Genomic DNA, 27,467 nt, shown 5'->3' with positions numbered 1-27,467 from the left:
CTTCCTTGGTCTGGTATCTCGCTGTTTATACTCCCGTTTTGCACAGGAGCTGGGGCTTTTGTCATCTAATATTCCTTGGAAAAAGCAAAACTGAAGTCTGTAAACCAAGCCCCACTACTGCTATGTTCTGCACCCTGAACAGGAAACACATGCAGAGGCAAACACTGGTGTACGTCATGCAAGAGGGCAGCTCTTGACACCGCTTCGTCCAAGTGCCTGCTCCCCTGGAGCTGGTTGCCCAGTCAGTTTTTGCCTGTCTCTTTACATCTCTCCACAATATTTGTTAATGTACACACTCAATTAAAAGGTAGAAAAATCAGCACTGTGAACAAGTACAAATATAAGACCTAAGTCTTCCTTGTTATATATGTGTTTTCATAAACTTCTGGTCAACTTTTACTCTGAAAATAATGCATTCCATGTATCTGTAAAGGTATCTCAAACAGGATCCCTACTCTGTTTGGCAGAATACAGGTTATATAGTCTTACAGATGCTGAGCTACCCACTCTTTCTCTACCCTGTTGAGCACTGGCCCCTGAGAACACAGGAAAACAACCCTGTGGTGTGTTTTGTTACATGATCAAATTCTCAAAAATCTTGCAAAGCAGCAAGTCACCTTGAATCCGTATAGACAAAAAGCCCAAACCGTTGTACAAACATTGAATTGGCACAATAAACACGTACCTATTTAGAAACAAAGTTTAACAGTCTTTTCCAATATTATTTCCTATTGGATCTTTGAAAGACTCAAATTTAGAAAGTAATGTTTTTCTGCAACTTCTCCAAAGAAAAAACATGAAACATTTCTGACCAGTAAGATAAGAAAGATTTATTGTTTTGCTTTCACTTTCCTTCTTGCATCCTTATGCTTCTTCCGGCATTCCTGAAAATATTTAAGTTTTAACATAATATTATGAGAAGTTTCTAAATTCACCTGTTTGTCTCAAACACTTTTTTTTACATGCAGTAAAGTAACTGGTCCTGTACAATACACAGATTCAGTAGTGCACCTGGCTGGACATCACAACATGATTTTATACGCACTTGTACATGAAAAATTTTTAGTTTCCTGGTAATTACAAAGTTTTAAGCCGTTCTACGTGTCCTGAATTATTTTTTTTAATGCAGATTAAGCAAATAAGCAGCCATGTTCTGTCCTCATGCTGAGCTTTCAACTGCAGTTACCAAGTAACAGATGTTAAAAAACTCACCTCAAGCAATAATCTACGTCTGTCTTCCCAACCATCTTTTTCTTCACTGAGGTCTACTGATCTACAAAATAACTTAGGGCCCTCTGCACAGAACAAAGAACAAATTAATATGGTTAAACACTTCTGAATATGCTGCTGTTTGTAAATCTCAAGGGCAACACAGCAATAAAGTCAGAGGGCCTATTCTTCATATTTCTCTCTTGCTCCCAAAACATGGTTGGGTCAAACAGCAATGTTATGTATTACAGCCTTGCGTACTAAGAAAAACGGAAGGCAGCAGCTGTCTTCCTTAATATGCTGTTGCCTAAATTGCAGTGAAACAGCATCTGTTTCATTAAAAGCTCAGCGCCGTTATCCCACATCTCCCAAAAAATTTATGCCTGCTAAGGAATCAGAGCTCAATTTTAACAGGCACTGTAAACCAGACAGGCTGGAAGATTACAGTACAGTAACTGTATTTACACAGTAACTTCTACATATATATTTAATGATAGTTACCTAACATGTCTCAGGGAACAAACATTATTTAAGCCTGTCCTGATAATTTATTGTATAAAATATCAAAAGCAATTGTTTTGGTGGCCTGTGGGTTGGGGTTTTTTGGGTGTTTTTTTTCTTTGTTGTCATTTTGTTTGTTGGTTTTTAACTAATAAAATTAGTTATACTCACAAGAAAAAAAAAACAACTTATTTTGGATTAAGAATCACGTGGACGTATGTGGCTCAGAAGAATATTCAATATTCTTGACAATAACACCAGAAACACAGAAAAAAACATCAAAGATAATACATATATATATATATGCATGCCTGAAAGGATCCAGAACATCTAGATAACTTGTCAAGTGATTTTGGTTTTTTGTAAGCCCTAAAAGACCACCCACATATTAGGCTATCATCTGAAAACAGGAAAGCAAGATAGCTGTTCAGCATTTATTTTAACCAGGACTTTCTTGTGAAATTTACTACCATGATTTGTACCACAAGTAATGATGAAAATTTATAATTTTACTTTTTTTCTTAAACCTCTCATCTGTGTTTTAAGTACAGGACATTAATAACTAGGCAGTATTTTTTTTTTCTCATTGAATTTCAGTAATAGTTAAAAAAAGGGCTGAAAAAGTTCTGTCATACCTCTTAGTCGTTCATCATCTTTGGAGAAGAAGAAAAATCTAGCACTTTCTGTCTGTGAGAAAAACCTAGACAAACACAAACGAATTTTAGTGTCATAAAAGTTACTGTCAAATTCCATTAACCCAGGTTAAAGCTGTAATGCTTCAGAGAAATAGTACGTATTGAAGAACATTACTCCATAGCAACCAAATATAGCCTTCTATAAGAAAACGATTCTTAAGAGAACTTAATATATATCTGACTTCTGGCCAAAGCCACTACCCAGTTAAGTTCTCATGCACTGAACTAGAAACTCAGCTTTTATATTCAAATCAAGTATGGTACTGGGATTTTTGACTATTACGTTCTGTGCAGCAAGGAATGGTTGGTTTCCTGAGAAGACCTCCATTGTTGAGAGATGTGGAATTAAGATGTTAGTTGCCCATGACCCGAGTACTGCTATTAATATTCTCATAGTACCAAACTACTATAACCAAGTAGACAACATATAGAAATATAACTTGCATTTCTTCGCGCCTTTCACTTTCTGATGTGTCTGGTTCATCATCACCCTCAGAACTGCTGTCTTGGAAACGTGGATCTTCCTGCCATGTGACTTTTACAGGCTTTATTGTTTCAAGTATGTAGGGCTCTGCAATAACAACACACAAAAAAAAATTATCAAGATTATTCCCCTACTTGCCAGTGAAAATTTCTACTTCAGAGTGAAATACTTAAATTGCAAAAGACAGATTTCAGAAGGACAAAAACCTCCCCTCCCAGGTTTTCTACTACCCTCTGGGCAGGTATGAGTTTAGTTTTTCTCCTATGTCACAAATTCAGCCTGAAAATTCACAACTAGTACCATCACAGCATAGGGACAAAGTACAGGAGTCCTTCCGAAGCTTGTTGTTAGGGTCCAGCGTTCTATCAAGTCACTCCAACCTAACAATCATTATCAACTGAGTTGGGATTAATTGTGCCTATTCATATTTTTAGCTTGCAGAAATTGAAATAAAAGCTTTCTTTCACTGTGAACTACCTTAATAAATTCCTTTCCAAAGGAACTCATAATGCCTTTGCTTATTCTTTCTGTGTGTTTAAGCTCTGTTATTTTCATGTAGGTATTTCTGCCTACAGCACACAGAGGCAGCTGCCAGAAGCCCCATTTACACATGGTAACTTAAAAATGTACCTGAGCCCCTCACTACTTCACCTCACCAGAAGGACTGAGGTTACAAACCTACGGTACCCTTTTCTGTTAGTGCGTAAGCACAGTATTTGTCTGGATGACCAGACTAGAGAAGACAGCTCCTGTACTGCCTCTCTCTGGCAATATAAAACAGTTTCCAAACCCAGCAGTAACTATACTATGAAACACAAACAGTATTTCATTCAATAGAAAGATCAGAAAATTCCACTTTGGAACAAGTGAGCATTTGCGTGTTAAAACTGTCCACAAAACACCCATAGTTTGTGCTCAAAAAAAGAGACAATCCACATGTTCTCCCTTCGTGCTTTCCACATGACACACATGATCTTAGGTTAATCAAAACCAACAAAAGTAATCACAAAAATCACCTATGCAACTGACGTATGTGCAATGGAAGACTTATCTTTTTGTTTGTGTCAATACAGCAACTAGCACAGTGACCCTGTTGCCACCAAACAGGATTCTTACACAATATAAACCAATAATTATTTGTAACAGCAAATAAGACACAGTGCTCAAATGTGGTTCTTAGTGCTAAGAACTCTGTGAACTCTGAACTACATGTCCGCTCAGACGTTTTCCACTTTGTTCTAGAGATCTCTGAAACCTGTATTACTGAATACAGAAGACACTGAATACTTGCTGGTCAGCAGGAATGGATGGTGGCGTGTTTGTCGGGGTTTTTTTGGTATTTCAGTTAACTTCACACAGTTTATTTCCTACATTCCTACTTACTAAGTGATCTGGATTTCAAATTTTTTTATCTTGATTTCCTAATACTTATCTTAGGTTAGGAGACCCCAATAATCATCTGTCATTCAGTTTCAATTTTCTAAAGGCACAATAATAAAACTAACAAAGTGTTCTTGGATCTTGGGGTCAACTCTTAAGATTTTCTTTTGCTCATAATACTACCTCAACACACATTTTATTTAAAATCTTCTTGGCTTATATGAAACCTGATTTGACTTGTATATCCTCTTGTTCCCTATTTATTTGAGAAATTTAGTGGATGACAAGCTTTTCTATTACTGTTCAAAAACCAATTAAATAATAGTTCCTTCTCAAAACAGCCCTTTCAAAATTCCTGGGATGCAAGCATGAATTAACTGTGATTAAACTACAACTATCTTGGCAAGTATAAGAGAAGATCATAATGATTTTGCATAATTACTGACTTTTGTCTCTAAAAATCCCCTGGATTCTGAATTTCCAGACACTATATTACTCCACAGTGCCTGACATAAGCTACTCACTAGAAATTGTAATATTATAAATGTTCTGCTGTTACCTTCTTTTATGCCCGACTCCTCCATGTCTCCAAAGAAAGAAAACCTGAAACCACTAGACTCCTGAGCTACATCACTCCCAACATTAGGTCCCAAATTGTCACGTGGGGTAGAATCGTCCGCATCGTCTTTGTCCCAGGGTATTTCTTCCTTTTTTTCTGACTTGCTCTTTGAAGATCCAAACAACTCTTTTAAATCAACAGCAATATCATAGTACACTTCTTTAGACACTTCAGGCACTTTCTCACTCTCTTCCCTCTTCTTCTTCCTTTTAGCTTTACTGAAATGAGATTGTTGAAGCATAGTAGTACAACACATATTTTTCAAGGAAAAGTTCCCTAAGAGGCAACTTTGCTATTAATGTTTTCCTGAACTTATCTAACCACATTAATGGTTGGACTCAATGATCCCAACAGTCTTTTCCAACCTGAATGATTCTGTGACTAATGAGTAGTTCACTTCTAAGGTTTGGGTGGGGTTTTTTTGTTTGTTTTTTTGTGTGTTTTTTTTTTTCCTTCTTTCTTAGCAATTCCAGGTTCTGGCAATAAATATTTCCTATTGCCAGAAATAGGTTTATAGGGCAGCATGAGTATCCTTTTGGTTTAGACTTTTGACACATTTGTTTTCACCTTCTGCAATTCACCCACCCTTTGAGGGTAAGCAGTGGGGAAACATCTGAGGTTTGACTCTAAAGGCAGGAACAAGTCTACTTTATATAATTAACCACATCCTGACTTTTCACTTAGTATGTGGTAGCATATAAATTAAGATACATAGGACAGACTTATTTCCTGGCAAAAGAAATGTTAAGAGCTAGTATTTTTTTCTCATAGATTTGCAGATCTTGAAGTCCATGACTTGAAGCAAAGGGATAGCCGTAAGGTGAGAAAGGAAGAAAGAAAATGGCATGCAGAGAATACATGGACTAGAAAGAAAACATGACATTACATGATGTTTTTAGTGGTCACAATTCTTACTTTTAGCAATAACAGAGAGACCTAAAGAGAAAACAGAGCAGTCTGCGTAGCTTCAAACTCAGTCTTCTGCTACAGTCATCTTTCCATGGGAAGAAAGATCACAATTATAGTTACCAAGCTGTAATATTACCTCTCTTTTTCTGTATCACTTGGTTTCCTTTCAAATACTGCATGGTCCTGTCTTGTGGGATCGTAGCGGAGGGCATTAATATCTCTATAAAAGTAGAAGGGAAAAGAAAAACCATGAGACATTCTAAATGCTTAACTGAAAGCTACCCTAAACCTTTACAGTCAGATTCAAATTCACATTGACTTCTTTACCAAAAAAGCTCCAAATCAATCCAAAACCTTACTGGCATTTATAAAGTACCTGCTAGCCAGTGTCCAGCTCAGGAAAAATTATAAACAGAAGTGGCTTTAATGAAATTGTAATATTTCATATAAAACACACATCTCAAGGTGTGTGTGTTATGCAGTCAGTTTATACCTGCACCTGTTTATCTTTTGAGGAGCTGTATCAATACAGCTATCTGTATCTATATATCTATCTGTATCTATTTCTTCTAGTACCAAACACTGCGTAAATTCAAATGGTCCAAGTAAAAAAAAAACCAAAACCCCAAGAAAAAGAAACAAACAAAACCCCATTATGCCCATCTTTCAGAATTTTAAGATTTTTGGGGACTTTCAGCTAAAGCAGTCTAAGGTTTAGACTGACCCCAATACTAGTGTAGCAAATCCCACGCTGCCTTATGGCAATGCAAGAAGGTACCGGCTTATTTCCCTTCCTCTCCCTAAATTAATGCTTATGGCATAAATTAACTGCTTTGAAATAGTTACAAGCTATATCCTTAACTGGGTATTGGAGAACACTGTCATTCACAAAACTTTTCTAAGATGACATCTGGGGTTGCACAGATTATTTTCCCCTCTGCTTAGTCTTTAGAAAATACATGAAAATTTATACCCAAGTCAGAGAATTAAATATGACTGTGCAGCAGTCACAATCATATTCAGCAGTCAAGTGATGCAACCCCAATAGTGACTGTTAGTAAAAATTTACTAATTGCACACTATTGCATTACCCTTAACACTACTAACACCAGTTCAGTCCGCAGGCCAATTTCTGTTGAAGCGCGTAGTTAAATGTCACTACACTTCCAACAGTGCATTTCCAAACCTATCTCATCATCCTCTAACGAAGGCTACAGCACTCCCAACAGCAACATGTAACAAATTCCTCATTTAATGAAGACATTTCTCAAAAGCAGAAATACAGATAAATGAAAAAAAGAAAAATTTTCCACTGAAAAAGTAGTTTGATGCTAACCACCTGTAGGCCAGAGAAAACAGTAACTTTATTAACTGCTATGGAAGTTAGAGTCTAACTTACTGACCTACTGCCCAACTCACATGTTCTTTGTTTAGCCACCTTAAGTTTGTCTCCAGAGAGAACAGAAATGTATCTTACGTAGGCAATGACATTAAAATATTAATTTTCATAACCAACAATCCAATCATTCAAAATCTACTAGAAGAAACTCAAGCAGACATCTGATAATCTTTTCCCTAAAATAATAATTAACAGTTGTATAATCTATTGGGACACTCAAGTTGGGAAACTGCATTAAAGGCTGACTTCAAATGCACACAACAGAGAAAGAAATACTTTTCTCAGTCAACTACGCAGAAATTTTAGTTGTGAAACATTGTCAAAAATTAGGCTTTCCTAAAATTCATTCTTTTCTGATAACTGATGAGTCATACTTGAATTTCTTAGCACTTGTGGCTGTTTTAGTTGGCTTAGAGTGTTCCAGGTTGATATTTAAGAGGCTTCCCAATATTTGCAGATTTTTCTTCTTCTCCGCAGCAAGCTCTTCTTCCTCACCTGCCTTCAAGATATTTGTCTCTGTTAAGAGAAAAAAAAAGTAATTATTTTTTCCCCACTGTGACCTGAATAAGCCTGTAATATTTGATATAACACATTACTATAGCACTAGAAGAGCTTACACATATCAACACATCACTTCCTTTATTTTAAAGCTACTTAGAGGCTTTCTCCCTTGTACTGTAGAAAATCTTTGATTAGAAGTGTCATGGGCATCTATTTCATGTGAAAATCAGATCGGTTATTTAACCTGTTCCCTGCTTAGACCACACAACTGTGCAACTACTCTGCCACTGATAGATGCTATACAGAAGATCCTATTAAAGCAACGAAGGGAATAGCAGAACTAGGCAAAAATTTAAGTTTCAGAAATAAATTCTGAATCTTGAAAACTAATTAACAGCTTTATTTTTGTTAGGGGGTGGAAAGATATTTTAGATCTTTTGCCTTTTTCAGCTTTTCTGCCTTCTGTTTAAGAAAAAAAAAAATCTTGCTTTCTAAGGCTGCCAAATCAGCCATGGACTGCAGGATGCCTCCAAAACAAAGTTTAAACATTTTCAAATGTTGATTTAACAACCAAGTATGTCTCATCCAGCTATTACAAATACTTTTGCAACACATAAATTCAAGAAAACACAGCTACCAATAGATACTATGTACAGCCACAACAGTTCGGTCATTTTCTTTAAGGAACCACCCAAGCAGCAAAAGTAGTCCACAGGTTGCTTCAAGCATCCAAAATTAAGGCACCACGATACAGCTCTATTATTATCATTAACCAGGAAATATGTGCAGGTTTACCTTCTTCTTCACTATCGCTTTCAAGGAATCGAGCATCCATGCGAAATCTTTCATCTGTGCCAAATCGTGATTGCAATTTCAAGAGCTAAACAAAATGAAATAGATCCTATTAAGCACTGGAGAAGAAAATCATCGATGTTCAGTAACTTTTTTTTTTTTTTTACTATAATTATGGCAACATATTAATAACCTTTAGCTCTTCATGCCTTTTCCAGAAATTTCTTTGTATTCAAAGATGACAACATCAGAGGAACTCCTCCCGCTCCCCAACACACATTATTTCTTCCATGGCTACTGTTTCCTCTGTTAATGAGAATTCTATTGCAAATTTGTCAAAATCATATTCAGCATGTATGCAAACCTACATGTTATGTTCTGGTGAAGAAAACTAAATTATAGTAACGGGTTCACTCACTTTTTCACCAGCTTTGCCTTCAAACTGGGGTTTAATTTTGAATCTCTCATCATCTGTATCATCTTGCTCATCCTCACTGCTTTCAAACAGTCTGACTGAAGTTTTAGGAGCAGATTCATCCTTTGTTAAACAAAAACAAAATATAGAAAAGCAGAAAATAAATCAGTATCGGCTTTGTTCATGTGATTTTCAGTTTATCTGAAAGAGTGGATTTCTAGAACAACCAGTTCAATTATTGATCAATGCGCTTCAAATCTTGTATACACACACTGCACAATTCTGTTTTGCAGTTATGAGTTTAGTATGGGCAGAATATATAAAGTGTAACCTGGGTCTCACAATATGAGTCTGTAAAGTATAAAAATTCAAATTTCTTATTATGTCAAGGGAGATCCATTTAAAAATATCAATGCCTAATTATACCCATTCTGAACAAGTCTCATTTATGGTACAAACTCTAGGAAATAGTTCAAGTCAGTTGATAAGTATTGATGATTACAAAAGGTAAGCACTCCACTGCTTCAAAACAATTTTCCATAGAATTAGAGGTTCTTTTAAAGAAAAGGAAAAATACAGGGCAGGGATTCTAAATACAGAGTAAGAAATATATATGTTAAAAAAAGTGCTAAACATGAGGAAAAGGGAGAAAAGAAGGTTTTAATTAAATAGTGAGAATGGTCCTCATCTTACTACGTTTATGAAGAAGAAACCCAACAAAAGCAAAACCAATGGTTTAAAGCTTTTGCACAGGTATGACTAAAAACTGCGATGATACGAGAAGATCTGTTCCAGAAAAAAGTACTTAATAGTGCTGAAAGTATGGCAGTAAAATCCTGAGGAGTCTGCTAAATAAAGTCTCAATTAGGTAAGGTGTAAAGAGAAAGTCCCACACAACTTCTCTGGACCCTAACATCACTTTAAAAACAAGACATTCTTTGTCCACAGTGTTGGAAAGAGCAAAGAGTCATTCTGTACTACTCAAGCTTTTCTTTGACTAAAAGCAGCAAAATTTCAAAACTAATTATGAGTAAACTCTGTAACTTAAACATTCTTTTTCTTTTAATCAAAGTTAGAATATCTTTTATACAAATCTTGGTCTTCTTACAAATTAATCCAAGTTCTCCAGCTTTATCAGATGCATGGTTCTCTGAAACCTGTTTCATGTTAGCAAAAAATGAAGAATCATTCCGATTAATTCTAACTTTTTCTACTTCTTTTCTGTCACTCCACTATGAAAAATAGTCTTCAGAATAAAAGGCATAGTCATACAGATATTGAATTACCATACAGAACACTGGACTTTTTCCCAATAACACTTACTTCTTCATGCATATTTCCCAAACTCGCATCTTTCTTCAACATCTCCTCTACTTCAGCTTCACTTTCCACATCTGAATTGAATATGATGTGTTTATGCTTGCCTGCTGGCTGGCTATCCTGTGTAACAGTGAAACTGTCAAGTCAATATCAAATACTTGCTACAGTCATACATAAGTATCTGAAAGACATTTCCATGACATGAAAGCAGGAATCTACTATTCCTCTTGCAACTCTAGACACATTCCAGGAATTAAGTACGCGTCATTTTGTATACACACACAATAAAACTGGCAATGTAATCAGAAATTCCACAATATGATTTTAAAATATCTTAAACCACATCTATTAATTTCCTTTTTTCTTTTACTGCATACTATTCAGACAGAAGTTATGAGTGTAATTACCAGATTTGAAAGAGCTCCTTGAATAAGTTTCTTCTGTAATTCTCTCTCCTTCTGTCTCTCTTCTAGAGCTGCCAGCCTCCTCTGGTTATCCTGCAACTGTTTCTCTTTTGTACTAGGTTCCTTTGAAGCAGTAGCATGAAGACAAAGCTCCTTATCTTCCAGAAGGCTTGTCTTCCCATTCTCACATTTATTAGCTTCACATTCTGGATTTTTATTGCTTACATCTCTCTTGAATTTTTTTGAAGGCAGTTTTGGGCTTTTCAGTTGTCGTTTAACACGTTTTTGTGACACTGCAGCATTACTATCCATGTCACTGCTCTCATCTTCTCTCTTATCAGTACTAGGAGCAGCATCTCCATGCTCTGAATTTTGGTTGTCTTGTAAAGAACTCACATCTTTGTTCTTTCCTTGTAAACGTGGTCTGGAAACAGGATGATCTCTCTCATCTGCTAAGGAGGCAGCATCTGACAATTCCTTGTGCTGGTCACAATGTGTATTTTGTGTCTTTTTACTGCTGACTTCAAGTGAATACGACGGATAGTTCTTAGACTGTCTTTCAGATGCCTCCTCCCCACAATAAGAAATACGAGCTTCAAGACCTAAACTTTCTACAGACCTCTTCTTTAGACCAGCGCTGTCCTTAGTTAACTCTTTTTCACAAAGGGACCCCATTCCTCTGAAGGGCTGATATTTCAAACCCAAATTATTTTGTCCCTTGGAGCTTTCTTCATCAGCATTCTCCTCCCCCACTAAAATTGAAGCAAGTACATCTTCAGGACATATACATTTTTTTTTAACTGCAGGGCAAAATTTTGTTTTATTTACCACATTACCCTTAGGATTTTCTTCAACACTGCACTGGCTAGAACTCTGTGTACTATCTGATCCTTCTACTGGTGTCCCAGTGCTATCAGTAGCTAATGCCTTTAAGTCATCCAATGTAAGGTCTAAGTGGTAACAGTTTCGCATCATGGATTCATAATCAGAACTGATTTCAGACTCCCCTTTCTCAGGCTCTGAGTAAGAGCTCTCACTATCACTTGTTGTTGTTGTTGTACTGTTAACTGCTGTACTCTGCAAGGCAGCAATTTTGGATTTTTTCATTTTCCCTTTTCTTTCCATGTATTCTTTTGAATTGCAAGTTTTCAGTGAGGAGTCATTTACCAAACCACAATTTTTGTTAGTTAATATTTCTTTATTCTCCACCTTCCTCTGTTTAGAATCTTCTAAAATTGCTGTCTTCCTGCTACTTAGATCTAGAGTTTTACTGTCAGCAATAATTTCATCTGTATCTGCTGAATCATAACCATTATCGCATTCCATAGTGTCTTTCTCTCTGTAACGTCCTTTGATAGCTCTCTTAATGGCATCTGGATTGCTTAAGGACCAGTGACCATTGTATTTTAATTCAAAATTATCCCCAACAATTTCTAAGTGGTCACTTTCAGTCTCAACACTTCCAGCTTTCTGTATTTCTCTCTCTTTCTTCACTAATGCTCTGATTTCCTCTTCAGAATCAATGTCACTATCAGAAACACTTGTATTATTTTGAGCTGTAACTCCAAAAACATTGCTTTTATCTGATAATAAACCTCTCCCTGATATTTTACTATTATGACTCCTTGACGGAGGCAAGGCAGACTTCTCACTGGGTTTGGTTTTTGATCTTTGATCTAGCTGTGGCGAGCTTCTGTTTGTTGAGCATGACTGGCACCCAGAAGAGTTAAGTGCTGCTCCATTCAGAGCCTCACTGCCCAGTTGCTTCAGTTTTTTAGGTGTCTTCTTAGTTGCAGGGAACTCTCCTTGATGCTTCTTGTTTACACTGTCATCTCTGCCTTCCAAGTGCCAAGTAAGCTCGGATACAGGAGCTACGTGTGTCAAGTCTGGCTCCAGCTTTCTAAGGTTATGGCAATATTTTGATGGGTCATATTTCACAATGTTAGTCTGAGTTAAGGAATTAAACCAACATGATTCTTTCCGCAACCAGACTTCCAGCCTTTATGAACGGGTTAAACTCTGCGTGAAAGGACAAAGAGTCCTTTTTAATGTGATGACCATAAGCCTTTAAGCAACTGACTTGCAGTCTGAATAATCTATTGAAATCGTGCAAACTCACTGCAAGATTTACTTAGGTGATTCAGTAAATCAAGTATGAGATATTAAGACCTTTAAGCAAACGTCTCCCCATATAACAAAAGATGCCTAACCAATAGGAAAAGGATATTTTATTTTTTTGCTGATTCCTAAGGTGCAGGATAGGCAAGACTCTGCCGAATTTACCAACAATCCACTTCTAAAAGAAAAGAAAAATAATCAGTGTAAACAAAAAAGGAAGGAAGTAATCCTGGAATAAAACAAGATGTATATTCCTGGACAACAGAAACACTAATAAACAACTATCTGTGACTAGTTCTTTTTTTGTTTACTCTCTTAAGTGAGATATGCTCGTACTGTGCAACTTAGCCAGCTTCCTTCTCAAAAAAAAGAACAAACCAAAACCAACCAACCAAATTTCTATAACCTGCAAATAAAGAATGACAAAAAAGAATTGAATTTCTTTCATTTACGAGCACTGTTTTTAATATAAGGCTTCTGGTTTATGAATTAACAGTGGCAACTGTACAGACAGGATCACTTATTACTTTGCTCTTTTCCCCTTTCCCATTAAAAAGATCAAAAATCCCCCCCATCACCCTCCAAAAACATTCTGTGCTTAGCAAATAATTTTGAGAACTTCATCTTAAATATACTTTTTGTTGCTTAAATTTGCACGTTCGATGATTTTATTCTAAATCTTACTTTTTTAAGCTTGTGTAGACCCTGATCCTGAACGTGCTGGAGCACAGAGAGTAGCTCCTGACAACCCAGCCATCAAAAACATATATGCTGTATGAAAGACACACATTCTCTTTACATGCTTTTAAGGCTGACAAGAAGATACTCCCAACATAAATGAGTAACAAAGCATTTACTGATTTAACACAACAAGAGAGGACAGTACGATGAAGATAATTTCCAGTTACTATGAAGAATGACAGGAGCATTCTACGCGTCTATAGATAAGGTATTTCTTTAGACTACTTTTCATCAGTTGGACTGTCACACTTAATAAAAGTTTCTTTACATAAAGCGAGGTGATCTGACATAAATTTAGATGTAATAAGCTTGTGCCCAATTCTGGTTTATTAGTTTGTTTTAATTCTCTATACATCTATCCCACCATACCTTATGGTCTGGCACCTCTGTACCTGGTACTGCTTTCATGTGAAAGTCTACAACTCCGGCCTTTTTCAGTGATTCTAACAGACAACTTTTGTCATTTCCATGTGGCTTTTCTTTCTGCAGCTTTACTTCCTCCCTCTCCATGGCGAGCCTGTACCAAAAAGTACATCATATAGGAAAAAAGGTCTGCCTGTGTGCTAAATTATAGTTGGCAGTGACCCTCTCCCACAGAACAGTAACCATTCACTACTGAAGGAATTAACAAATCCGCTGCCTTTAAGGGAACAATGATGCAAAACACGTTGCAGTATCTAATATGCATCAGCAGTTCACCAATATCTATAAAAATCAGAAAGAATAAGAGCGTAGCAGATGAACGCACAGCTGTAACGTTATGAGATAAACCAAAAAAGGGTAACTCTAGCAATAATATACATTTTAAAATTGATTTTTACCTGTGCAAAAAGCTTTCTTTGGCCAACTCAATTTGCAGTGTCCCCCCTTTCCATTTCGATTTATTTAAAATTGACATGCCTGTAAAATAAGGAGACGGGAAAAGATTATTTTGCATATTAAAAAAATACACATTAGACCCAACTATAACTCCTATCATAGCCTCAAGTTTCTTCCGCATGATCTTATATTCCATTACTCATCTGATTTAAGTTTGTATATGAAGATCTAATACCCAAGTCTTAAACAAGAAAGTCTACATCAAAAATTCAGGTTCTGACTTCAAAAGAGTCATTCAAGTCTGTATGGTTCAGTTCAAATACAAACCTCAAAATTCAGATACATGTACTCTGAACTGTCAGATAGGCTCTTCTCTACCTTAACTTCTTCTGCACTTCACCCTTCCTATTCCTAACGTCAGCATTCCCTAGATGAATGGGCATTTTCCTAATCCCTCTCTGCAGGTATAGGTATCTTCACCTGCCATTTTGCTGCTATACATTACATAGGTGGCTTTATAACCCTTGCCAGTAGTTTTGTAATCCAACTATTTTGGGATCTATACAATTCCTTTAACAGAAGCATGCTTTATGTAACTCTTCTCCTGGGTTTCCTCTCATAACAAGTCACTTCTAACGTTTTATGGAATGGATGAAAGTGTTTGAAGCACATTTCCTAGACCTTTTCATAAAAGGGTTAGAAAAAACCCTCATAAATCACCTATTTCAGTCACAATTTTTTAATCTGTTTACATCTACTTACTGAAAATTCCAGCAAAGCAACTTCCATAACATTACAGCTTGAAGAAAATGGAATGAATACAACAACAGAATGAAACAGGGTCTACCTTGACCACATCTTGATTTGACATTAGATGCATTATCAGTAATGCAACTTGGCTCAAAACCAGAAATTACTTTAAAAAATTAAAAAAGGTACTTACACTTTCTAAGATCTGCATCAGAAATGCTGACACTGATGTAAGCAAAAGTCTTCACAGCGTTCCCTGATCAATGATAAACATTCAGTTAATTTCTACATAATTTCAGTGTCTCCTTTAAAACTGAAAATAAAGCGTCTCTGAAGCAAAAATTCCGTTTCACCCTACAAATTGAAAAACAATTCACTTTTAAAGGATGATGCAAACCCATTACCCTGATCATCTTTTCTGGTAATAATCTCTGCATCCAAAACACGCCCAAACTTGCCAAATCTTTCTTGCAGTTCTGCCTTAGAAACCGTATGGCCAAGCCCTCCAACATATAAGCGTTTTGAAACTTGTTTCTTCTCCATGTTGAAAAGTCAAGCTGTCACACCTGTAACGCACACTCTGTTTTTCTGCAAGAAGATAATAGTAGTTCATTAACACTTATATTGTGGGGATTAATGCAATCATAACACCCAATGACGGAACAAATCATTCCATCCCAAGTCCTCCATAAAGAACCTTTTAAGAAGGGTGCTCCTTTGCTTTGCACTAGGTAGCGTGCCCTGCTCCTGTCCAGTGCCAACAAACACTGCGCTGCTGTAAGCGGCCACGGTTTAGGTGTTGGGTTTTTTTTTTAAACCTTGAAGCACAGAACTGGGTGCATGACACTAAGTGTAACAAAACCTTCCTACGGATTTTCTAAGCGGGGTGGGGTGTGCACCAGCCACCCATAGCCCCAAGCCCAGCCCCCCGAAGGAGCGAGACCCCAGCCCCAAAACACCCGCCACAGCTCCCAGGAACCACCACCCCTACAGGGACACCCCAACTGTCCCTCACCGCCGCCATGTGCGCTCCTCCTAGCGCCACGCAATTTATCTTCCCCCTCGCATCCCTTCCTAGCTCTCCCTCGGAAAAAATGGTTCCGCCTGCTGGGGCTGTCGGGCTCTGGGTGTGTTCGCGGGTCTACTGTTTCCGACCGGCCCGTTGTGGCGGTCACACACAGGCTGGGGCTTGTGACCGCGAAGAGTTTGGGCGTAACTAATGAGGAAGAAACATGGGGGGTTTTCCCGCGAGAACTGAGTGGGAAAAAAAAAAAGAAAAAAACCTAAGTAGCTAACAAAATAACTCGTTTGCCATCCAGCTCGCATAATGATCTCGGGAGGTGCCTCTCAAGCGGCTGTTGTTTCGCGAGGAGGGAACGAGGGCACGGCTGGCTCCCCCTGCTCAGGCAGCAGCTGTGGGGGCGGCCAGGCCGCAGCGGGCGCGCAGTTCGAAGGCGCGGGGCGCGCGCAGCGTCTGTCACCTCAGCGCTGGCTCGCGGGGCCGCGGGCTGCTCGCCCTGGGCTACTCGCTCTGGGCGGCGTGCTTTGTGCCACCGGGGCTGCCTCTGGTACCTGCGAGCCGTAACCCGTGTTTTGGGGCGGACTGGGGCAGCACTGGCCGTCTGAGTCGTGTTTCCAGCGTTGTGAGGTTTGTAGACTGCAAGGGAAGTAGCGAAAAGTAGAACCTCGCCAGCTCGTTTCTCAGGAACTCTTGAATGCTTTTTCCAGCTCTTTTTGTGGTAGCATGGAAACAAATGCTTAGGAGTGTTTACGGGCAGGTACGTAGAAAAGTGAAATATTTACCCTGCATGCACAAATATATACGAGTGCGTGTATGCTTAGGGTGAGGAGGAATGATTGATTGATTATCGTTAAATTTATGTTTTATTTCAAAGTTCGTACGGCTATTTTTTTTCTGGAGATAGTACTCTTTGAAGTTATAACTAGTCTTTGAGTCTTCTACAGTCTAGTAAAATCAGTTGAGTTAAAATAGTTGTAAGCAGTATATGTGTTCTGTTAATGTTTTCAAAATAGCCACCTGTTAAAAGAGGAAGGAGCCAACAACCTAGAGTAAAGTTCTGGCTATTGTAATGTTTTTCTCTTTCCCAATGTACTCTTTATTATGACCAACACTTTCTATAGTGTATCCAATAAAAAAATCTCTAATAAGGATATGCTGAAAGTTGGAGAACTTCTATTTCTTGTCCCCACTGACCTTGTTTGTTGTCCCACATTGCATAAGATTGCTTTAAAATTTCAGAGGAAGTCACAACTAGGCACAATCTCAGCAATTATTTGATTGCATATACATTCTTTATTCACTAAAGAAGTTTTTAAAGCAAAATGTGTTTTGAATGTTGTTTACTTATATGTGTTATTTGAATGCTGTTTCTTATAAAATAACAAAATCCCATTCCCCCTCAGCTCTTTTTATTAAACTGTGTTAGTGTGGATCTTGCAAATACAGTAGGGCTTGTTTAGAAACACACATTAAAACTAGATTATTTTTTTTCCTGGTTGAAAGTATTAATGCATCAGTATTGAGCTGCATAATGTTTTCCACAGTCCTTTGAACATGTCATGTCTAGGCTGAATGTCAGATATTTTTTTTCTTAAAATTGTTTATTTTGAATTATTTGTGGAACATGGTTGTTTCTTTGTGTCTCTTTACTGCTGTTTACTTGTAAGGCAGATTATGCTATGGTGTTAGTAGGAACAGCTACCCTTCATTTAATCAGGTGGATTGATAGGTGAATTGCTCACAGCTGGATTCAGTTTCTGTATCTGATTAGGATTGCTTTCTATCTGCAGAAGAGTTTATTATTCTCATGGCAAATGTAAAACAGCTGGATATGCTCCTGGGTGAAATCATGATTAGTTAAAAAGATTCTTAAAGCCTTTGACTACATTAGATTCCTGATTTAACATCTGTATTTGGAGGATATGCCGTGGTCTGTGTCTTAAAATTGGTTTAATAATTACATTTGGACTCAGTGAATTAAGTCTTTGAGGAACGAATGCAACAAAACTACTTTTCTTCAAAATTGTTATCTATTTTGAAGAAAACCTTTTATGTGACATCAGAAATTTGTTCTTTGTCATATTCTTGCTGATATCTAGTAGCTTCCTGTATTCACTGGAATTAGAATTGTTCCTGTTTGTGATGCTTTTAGCAGAGTGAGTTACCATGTCTCTTTGGAAGCTTTGTTACAGAATTATGGAAAAAGTGGCTCTTCTGCTCTTGTAAGGTCTACTTGCAGACCAGCATCTAAGTGGGCTTTCGGGTTTAAGTAGGAGTTACATTGATGAGAGTACTGTAGTATTAAGAGCAGAGTTTTACTGCAAGTCTAATTCTGTTTACAAGTTGGTGATAGAATTCCTGTCAAATATGTTAGTTTAATCTTCCATAGCAAGCAGGAATATTTGATACTCTAGAATTCTTTATGGAGGTATAAATTGTTGTACTTGTCAAACCTACCTGAGATACTTAAAAAATGTATGTACTAAATCTTCATAGTTTATTTTGAAAATGTTTTTTTTTTTTCTAAGAAATATACTTATTTTGTTTTATCCAGTAACACTGATTTTGAGAAATGGACAACAGCGTTTGTCAAGTTTATGAAGACAAAATCCAGTCACTGGAAGAAGAAATTAAACTGTTGGCTGAAAAGTATGAAGATAGCCAACAAGAATCCACCTTTTTTTCTGATGAGGAGATATTAATGTCAAAGTATGCCTTTTTTCACATGTTGGATTAATAGTGTTTCTTTGTAAAAATTGTTTAGGATAAGCTTTTGCCTCTATGTTAGGGCTTTCCTTACGTTATTTTTCCATGTTGATCTTGTTTAGGACATGGGCTATATATGGTAAAAGATTACAAATAATAAATAGTTGATCTCTTGTTACTGCCTTCTGTTGGTAGTTGCTGTTCTTCTAGGATTCTGTTTTGTTCACTTTTTTTAAAAAGGCAGTCATACTGGTCTGGTATCAGGTCTGTTACTGTGTGGGCCTTGCGAAGCTGTTGACTGCAAAGGCCACGTTTTCTGTTATGTGCTGTTCAACAGCTGAGTGCATATTTACTTAAAAAAAGGATGGGGGACTGGGGACATAGGTGTGACTAGTTATATGTTAAAGAAATGCCATGTTAGGGCTTTTGCTTTCCATTATTTAACTCATATTCTACAGTAAATGAATACTCCATAGATAAGTCATTTGGATGAGTAAAGGCATCGGAGCTCGTTTCTGTTGTATGTTCCTCAAAATGGATACTTACATCTCAAGACTTATAATAAAGGCTGTGTCTACCTGGTGGTGAACATAAAGTATGTAAGTTAGAATAGTTTACTGTTCCTAGTAATATGATCCAACTGAAATTTGACTTACTGAAAACTGATCTTGGTCTAAAAATCATTGGATCACATTACAAATGCCTTTTATTTAACGGTATTGCTGTACTGATGTGACAAAGCATGTTCTTGTGTCTAGGTGTTCTGCCCTTTTGATTTAAATTTGTTTCTTCCAATTCTAGAAAGTCATTCGAAAGAGAATTTTGGAGAGAATCTCAGGGATGTGAATCTCCATCAGACCTGAAAGCTCAACTTGAAAGTCTAGAAACAGATCTCTCATTTTTAATGAAATTTACTGGTATTCAGTTCACAAGTCATTTCAAGAAAACAATGGAAAAAAGTAAGCATTTTTGTGCCCTTTATTGCTGCTATATTGAGCATACTGTTTCAGTTCATTACATCTGCAAACGCTTGTTGTAATTCTACTTTCCATGTTAGCAGAAAGACAATTAGAGATAGAATTTTCTTTATTGACAAAATAATTTCTGAGGAAATATAGTATTTTGCGTAGTGGGAAAGTGAAAGACTGCTGTGAAGTTAGTTGCGGGGGCTTTTTTTCTTAACATGTTTAACTTTGTTATATGATGGATGGTCTCTGGTACTTTGAATACCACTAATTAAAGAAATGCAGTAATTGTTGAATAGAATTATAATCAAATACTTTGTTAACTCTATTTTTATAACAGCTAGAAACAGAACAGTGCAGAAGCACAGATTATCAGGGAATTGCCATTCCCTGTCTTTTCAACTGGAATTTCAGCTTCTTGAAATGCAGGTAAGGATCAATGTATGTTTAAAAAAAAACCAACACCAAGCAAGTAAGCAAACAAAGCTTCAAATAGGCAAATGTCAATACTTCCTTTTCCAGCTGAAACCTTCAACTGGTATTTTATCATTTTGATTGACTGAGTGTCCTTAATCTAAGCCTCAGTGGGTTGTTTTCACTCTGTAACAACTGGACCCAACTTCTGAATTCTATGTGCATCCAAGCAAAAAAGTTCTGAAGGTCAGGTTCAACATTTGGTCACAAAGTTCTTACCATGTTCTCCTGTAGTCAGATATCTTGTTCTGGAAACTGGAAAATTCTGAACCTTACCTCTCTTGAGGGAACCGAGGAAAAGCTGAAACAGTACAAACTTGAACAATTGGGGTTTTTTACTTTGGTTATATTTCTATTCGCTTAGCTAGTGTGACTAGCCGTTACATCACAGACTGCACAGAAGTTACACTAATGATTACAGATTTTTTGCAAGGAAACTCTTTCATAAGAATGTGTTCTTAGCACAGAATTCAAAATAATAAGCAGTGGAAAACAGCTGTTACCCAACTTGTAATAATGTATCCCAATTTGTAATAATATTTTTGACATCAGGAAATTTCCTTCTCAAGAAAACTTGATTTTCAGCTCAGCTTTGAAAGGTATTTTTTAAATTGAACGTGACTGAGCCTGATAGTATTAAAAACTGCCTTGCTATGTAAAGATGTCCTTATCTTAGGAAAAGCCCTATTATGAATTTAGGAAATGAATATTTAGATAATCACCTGTGGATTCCATGATTTGAAACTGCAGGAGTACAGCTGAATGAGGTTATCCTGTAACCTCTTAAGTCCATGTGTGACTTTAAACTTGTGGTTCTAGTGATATTTCACCATTTGCTTGTATAAAACTGCATTTGGCTTTGAGCATGGAAATAGCCCGCATCAGTCATACGATTGATGTTTGTTTCTCACCTGTATGCTCCTGCAGAATGGTGACATCTTTTAGTGTCAGTGAAGCTCAGGTGAGTAACGACGTCAAGTTTATTTACAGCTGCTTTGGTGAAGCTTAAATCTGTTATACCACTAGATGGCGGCACTTGTCTACGTAAGGCCTAGAACTTCAGCCCCGATGAAATACTCTATAATAAGGGATATAGAATACCAAGTGTTTATGTTTAAAAAAACCCACTTCAGTTGGAAAAATATAATTTTGAGTTAATTTTTTTCTTTTTTAAAAAATAAAAGTACATGGCACCTGTAACTTACACTATAATATGCCATGCAGATGATGTATCAATTTACCTTAAGTTAATAAACTTTGAATTGCCACTATTTTATGTATTTGTATGGTGTGGGTTGTTGACATGTTGTGGAAAATGCTAAATTAGTTAAGAAGGCACCAATGGAGAGTACAGTTTTTAATTGTGCCATAACATGCAGGTTTTGCTTTTTATTTTTGGTGTTACATATCCACGAAGTACATTTACAGTTTCAAACACAGACTAATTTCTTTTCCTTCACTCAATTTCTGTAAGTGTATATTAACTTGAATGTTGGTAAAGGTTTTGAATTTACTTAAATGTTACCGTGTTTTATCTGTTGTACAAATCATAATGGTTTGGTTAGGGTTGTAAAATACAACCGCTGTGTACAGTTGTATTTTCATTTTGTTAGAACTGTTTAAATCAAATAGTTTTTGAGAGAATTTAGTAGTTAAAAGGTTCAGGTTGAGGACTGTATTTTTAAGATAGAATTTTGTCATTTATATGATTAAGAAATTGCTTTCTTCCAATTCATAATAATGAAAAAGTGTATCTCATGACTAGATTATTAACAATTCCATTCAGACATTTTGCCTAGTTCTACTTGGCTGTTTCTGTGGTGTAAAAGTGGTGGCATGTTATCCTGGTTTTGCCACAGACTTCATACGCTGTGCAGGTCGTTCTGTGGTGAAGCCAGTAGGCCCTCTGGAGATGAGAGGAGTCTGCCTCCATAGCTATCAGGAAAGTTGTGGCTGCAGGCCAGACTAAGACCTGGAAATTTAGCCTGAACTTTTTGATACTTATGGCTTCTTGCATATAAAAATGGAGAAGCCTGTTTTCTAAGATAGTTTCATTAACAGTTGCATTCAAAATAACCTGTACTGACATCAGCATGGGCAAGATAGTGTAAAGTTGCAACTAGTTTCACCCATCTTGAGAAGCAAAGGTGACAGCTGTTTTGGGGAAGTGCTTAGTAGGTAACAAATATATTGGTATGCAGCAGAAGATAAAGAATAATTTTTTTCACACTGTTAACTCTAGCTATTTAACCTAGAAGTTAAGTTACTATACAGCTAACTCAGCTCCATAGTACATTAAATCAAACCTGTTATTACAATAACAAGTTGTTATGGTGTATTTATCTCTAACTTGTTTTTAAACAACTTGTTAAATGTCATTCATGATAAAAGCTGTGTTCCAGAATACAACTGTACAAAGAAGGGTAGGCAGTTCTGAGTTCACTCTGACTAGTTTTGAATGGTTGAGATTCTCTCTGTATTACTATAGTATTGGTCACTCACTGCCTGACACATTCTACATCCTAGCTGGTTCATTAGTTTTGGCTCAGTGTCAGACTAGCGTATAGTTTATATTCCCAAGCTGACTAGTGTTTTGCCAGCCTTGAGTGCAAGCGAAGAAGCTCCTGTCTGTTCACCATTATGCATAGATGGATGTTTACAAAGGTCAAAATGTGGATGAAGAAAATGGGTTAAGGCAAAAGCATTGCTTAATTATTTATTTTCCCCTCTTATTCTCCTTGGGTATTAGGAGAAGTCGTGTACAATCAGCTTGAAAATCTGCCAAACTAAGTCTAAACCTCTTCAGAAAGCAATCATTCAAATAAGAGTTGCTTTCTTCTCGAGCGCTCTCCTTTTAAATCTTTTAATTTGACCCCAAGATGGCATCTTGGTATATGTTGCTAACCCGTGTGTTGGAAACCAGTTTCTTTAGAAGGTACGATGTCAGCTTGTGACTACTAGCAGCTTCTCTACAACTCTACGCACATGCTGAACCTTTTGCTCTAAATCTAAGATGATTTTTGCTGATGTTACTTTATTCAATCCACTAAACATTTTAGTGTCCTGGTTTGCTTTTTCCACCTTTAGTGATGGCAGTGTTAGCAGTACTTCTGTCCCACCAGTACTAGGGATTGCTGTGACATGTTTGCATTTGACTCCTGCTTGTCTGTTTAGTTTCCTCTGTGTTGCCATTCCCATTTGCTTGTAGTGACTGGGTAGAAGAAAAATAAAGTACAAAGTCTCCAGTATAAAGTGAAGCATTTTCTATGGTCTTCAAGTCATGATTTTAAGAATTTTCATTTACTGTTTTCTAACCTATTATTCCAGTGTGTTCAAAAATGTGTAGAAAAAAGAATTAAGTTCTTTTGAGCCTTCATTTCTACTATATGAACTTCTTTTCTCATTTTTTTAATAACTTGTTAGATATTTTAATTTGGAAAAAAATTATCATGCACATATCCTTGAATAACAGTTATTGTAAAAAGGGACAAGAATTTGAGGCAAAAAAAGTGCTTTAAAATAAAGGAAAACTGGATTATTTTTTTTTTACTTAGTGTAACATTATTATAGTTTTCAGATGAAAGCTTATATTAGTTTCCTGATATATGTGGCAGCTAGGAGTTGTGTTGGAAAATGAGAAGAATCTTAAAGAAGTGGAAGTGATGTGAAAAAAAGTAGATGAACCTCTTACAAGTCTTTCTTTATACATATCTATTCTCTATGCTGACAAGTGCAGGTATTATTCCAAAAGCCTTATTGTGTGGATAGTACTGATACTGTCAAAATGAAAAAAAAAAAATGTCCATGCATATAAGCTGTAGTTTAAAAAAATGCTAGTTTATAGTACTTAGCATCATTTGCATATAATTTGTCTACTTTATATGTGGATATGTTTTCCTTCTTGCTAGAGAAATTTCTAAAATATGGTGTTGTTACTTCTTCAATCTAGAACAAAGAGAATGTGTCTGTTGTTGTTAGTGATCTCAGCATTACTATGGAATCGGGAGAAGATTCAGATGTGAGCAAGTTTGTGTCAAGGTACGTTGGAGTTCTTTGTTTAAGGAAAGTTGTATGGGATATCTGATACTACATGTGATACTGAGTTTTCATAGAAATTTCATAGAAATTGCTGACAGTCAGTTTGTTTGGTAACGTACTGTTAGCCCAGCCTAAACACTTCTGGTCCCCTGTCTGTATCCTTCCGAGAGAAGATGAACTGCCAGAAGCCAAACACCATGCAGATGCTTGCTCACCCTCCCCTACCCCGGGGAATGGGGAAGGGAATCAGAGGGGTGAGGGTAAGGAGACTTGTAGGTTGAGATAAAAACAATTTAGTAATTGAAATAAACAAAGGGGTAATGCACAATGTGATTGCTCACCACCTGCCGACTGATGCCCAGCCCGTTCCTGGCTTGTGATCCCAGAGAAGTGAGAATCCCAAAACTGCAATCCTGGAAGTGAGAGAGTTTCCCTACCAACCCTCATCTATACACTGAGCATGACGTTACATGATGTGGAGTATTCTGTTGGCCAGTTTGGGTCCCTTGCTCTGGCTGTGCTCCCTCCCAGATTCTTGTGCACCTGTGCACTAGCAGGACGTGGGAACTTGAAGAGTCCTTGATTTCTTAGCAACAACTGAAAACACCAGTGTATTATTAACATTCTTCTCATACCAAATCCCATGCTGAATCCAAAACACAGCACTATTCTAGCTACTAAGAAGAAAAAATTCACTGTATTCCAGCTGAAACCAGGACGCACATAATTTTTAAGGCCTGAAAGAACTGTTATGAATTCATGTTAAACAGAAACAGTTTTTGGATTATAATGTGTTTTAGCTGTTTGAAATTACCTTGTTACATCTTTCTCTGAACCAAACAACCTCTGCTATTGCATTTTAGTTTATGTAATCAGCATGTTAACTGTTACTCAGATGTGTATGTGAGTTGTAGATGTACAGTGGGGGTGAGTAATGGCTAAAGGGTACATCCAGAACCCCTCTCCAGTACTTGTCTGTTGCTAATTGTCTGCTCACCATTCTATTTCTCTGCATTGGGATTTATTTCACTGATATTTAAAAACAATAGAATATTGTTTAAAAGCCTGGAATAGTGCATTTGTGCAATGGTTTAAGAAAACGTACATACTAAAACTTAAGCATATGACTGAATGCTACTTTTTGATTATTTTCTGGAGGATGTCAACTTCTTGTGGTACACAGGATGAATAATGATCGAAGTATTTGTGGTATTCCGCTGTGAAATCTGCTAGCAAACTACTCTGAGAACAAATCTATTATTAATTGGGTAGCTGACAATCTTAATCCTGTTAAGTGATTTCTTTTGTTTTATATTATTTCTTAGACTTGGGGAGGGAGAGGGAAGGCAAATGTATGGGTGAAAAGAAAGGTGTATTGAGTTACTTCAGACTTTACTAATCTGTACTGAAAGCTGAATTTTTTGTTTAGAGGTTTTGGAATTTCCATATAAATCTACTACAGCTTGTGGTATAACTGGGAATAGTAGTTGACTGCTTTCAAGAAGCAGGATTTAGAGGAAATTACCCTGCCTTTTTCATGAGTATTTTCTGACAGCAGAAGTGTCTTGGAACTTAATAGTCACACTGGAAAGAAATGTGTTGAAGTAGTGGCAGACTTTATTTCATCCTGGCTTGAGCTCTGCTGTCTTGTCCCTGTCCCTTCCCTACCCTGGTCCTTTTCCACATTATGTCAGTATTCATAAGTAAACATAAATTTTCATGAATGAGGTAAGAGGATTTAAGGCTTTGCTGTCAATAATGCAAGCAGTTTTCTCCTTAGCTTCTTTTTGCACGTACCATCTGTTGTCCTTGTGTCAGTGTATATACTCCTGAAGCCATGTGGCAAATAGGTTCAAAGTAGTCATTTGGGTGACTAAGTAATTTGCCCCCCCTTAAAATTTCATTTTTTTCTGCTTGACTTGTCCAATGTCACAGTGTTTGCTGCTGGTCTAAGGCTGATGTTGACAATGTCTGCTTTGACAGCACGCCACTGAGACTGGCTTAATCTGATTATGTGATCTCCCTTTATAGCTTGTATTCTCAATCCCCTTGTTAAAATAGTTCTCATTTCTTACTCTTAAATCCTAATCCCCTCTTTTCATGTCCAGTTTCAGGCTTTTCCCCATTTAGCCCTGTATTCTTCAGTCCACCAGGTGCTCTTAGAATCTCTTCCCTCCCTTTTCCTCCATTCTTGACCAGCTAAATCTGGTCACCCTCTGTAATGTTTGTTCTTTTCAGCTTCCCTACCAGTTTCTCTTTCCTTCTTTTGCCTTCTTGGCCCAGTTTTGCCAAACCCACTGCCTAGCTCTGTTCTGTTTTCTCTACTGGCCTGGATTTTTTTTTTCTCCTTGGCTTTCTATTTTTTTTGGCTTCATTTTTCCATAACACGTGACAGAAAAGGGTCTTTAATAGCACCAGAGTTAAAAACTTGGCATTTAGTAGTAATTCCCAAGCCCACCGTGCTTTGGAAAAAAAGACCAGAATGCTAGAACACTTGAGCAACACATATTTAAAAGAAACAAAATTCAGCAGTTTATTTTCAACCAGGTACTGCTGCAATATATAATACCTATTTTTAAAAGATGTGTACCATTCCTCAAATATGTAGTGACAATAAAGTGTGTTTGCATATGGCATCACAAAATTTAGTCTTCTACTTTTGGATTTGAGTCCCCTTTGCACCACTTATGTTATACTTTATTAGTGTTGCAGACCAGAATATTGATGAAAAATCTTGTTGCAAGTCTTTTTTTTTTTTTTTTTTGCTTGATATCCCATTAAATGTTGGGTTATTTAACTATTGCACAGATTACTTAAATGGGAGGAGTTTTTAGACAGTTTGAAAACTGCTCCTACTTTTTACTAACTAATTAGAATATATAAGTCAGAGTGAAGGATTTATGAAATGTCTGCATTATATGGGCTGGGTATTTTGGAAGTGAGGGGAAGCATGAATTCTTCCCACAGCTGTGAGTTCTTTGGTTTTATATGCTAATGCAAGAAGTCTTGCATACTGCAGTGAGGTAAAATAGATTTTTCTCTCAAAATAACAAGTTAAGTTCTTACATACTTCTGTGTTTTGTTGATGTTAGTTTGTAAAAGTGAAGTGGTGTTTGGATGAAGGGCATGTGATTTTAACCTGATACATACTTACTCTCTGACTAAATATGCTTTTTGCTGGTTTTGGATGACTTCTCTGTTACATGG

The 27,467-nt window shown here is 36.9% G+C and overlaps 2 protein-coding genes across 4 annotated transcripts in view; one reads left to right on the top strand and one right to left on the bottom strand.

Moving 5' to 3' along the window:
* Positions 1-804: 804 nt before the first annotated feature.
* Positions 805-16,170, bottom strand: NOL8 (nucleolar protein 8). 2 transcript variants are annotated; one of them, XM_074879677.1, is made up of 17 exons: positions 16,072-16,170; positions 15,461-15,644; positions 15,250-15,312; positions 14,309-14,387; positions 13,857-14,004; positions 12,856-12,924; positions 10,632-12,569; positions 10,228-10,344; positions 8,908-9,027; positions 8,493-8,577; positions 7,571-7,712; positions 5,934-6,017; positions 4,829-5,106; positions 2,850-2,976; positions 2,346-2,410; positions 1,213-1,295; positions 805-884 (listed from the first exon to the last, which is right to left on the bottom strand). In XM_074879677.1, exons 2-17 carry the CDS (start codon positions 15,597-15,599, stop codon positions 831-833), a joined length of 3,591 nt encoding a protein of 1,196 aa, XP_074735778.1. In that variant the 5' UTR covers positions 15,600-15,644; positions 16,072-16,170; the 3' UTR covers positions 805-830. The 2 variants fall into 2 exon arrangements, with proteins under 2 accessions (XP_074735778.1, XP_074735779.1); XM_074879678.1 differs by lacking the exon at positions 16,072-16,170 and having other exon boundaries at positions 15,250-15,410; positions 15,515-15,639.
* A 119-nt stretch (positions 16,171-16,289) lies between these two features.
* CENPP (centromere protein P) overlaps positions 16,290-27,467 on the top strand; it is a 148,204-nt gene continuing 137,026 nt past the window's right edge. The window contains exons 1-5 of one of the 2 annotated variants that reach the window (XM_074879674.1): positions 16,290-16,834; positions 18,632-18,786; positions 19,585-19,742; positions 20,089-20,177; positions 24,172-24,260. In XM_074879674.1, the coding sequence (XP_074735775.1) occupies positions 18,650-18,786; positions 19,585-19,742; positions 20,089-20,177; positions 24,172-24,260 (473 nt within the window). In that variant the 5' untranslated portion in view covers positions 16,290-16,834; positions 18,632-18,649. Of the gene's footprint in view, positions 16,835-18,323; positions 18,787-19,584; positions 19,743-20,088; positions 20,178-24,171; positions 24,261-27,467 lie in introns of those variants that run through there. The other variant, XM_074879675.1, reaches the window with a different exon arrangement.

The sequence above is a fragment of the Strix uralensis genome, chromosome 10, assembly GCF_047716275.1.
Source record: "Strix uralensis isolate ZFMK-TIS-50842 chromosome 10, bStrUra1, whole genome shotgun sequence".
Taxonomy (NCBI): domain Eukaryota; kingdom Metazoa; phylum Chordata; class Aves; order Strigiformes; family Strigidae; genus Strix; species Strix uralensis.
Note: the sequence above shows the minus strand (reverse complement) of the source record. Positions and strands in the feature narration are given on the sequence as shown.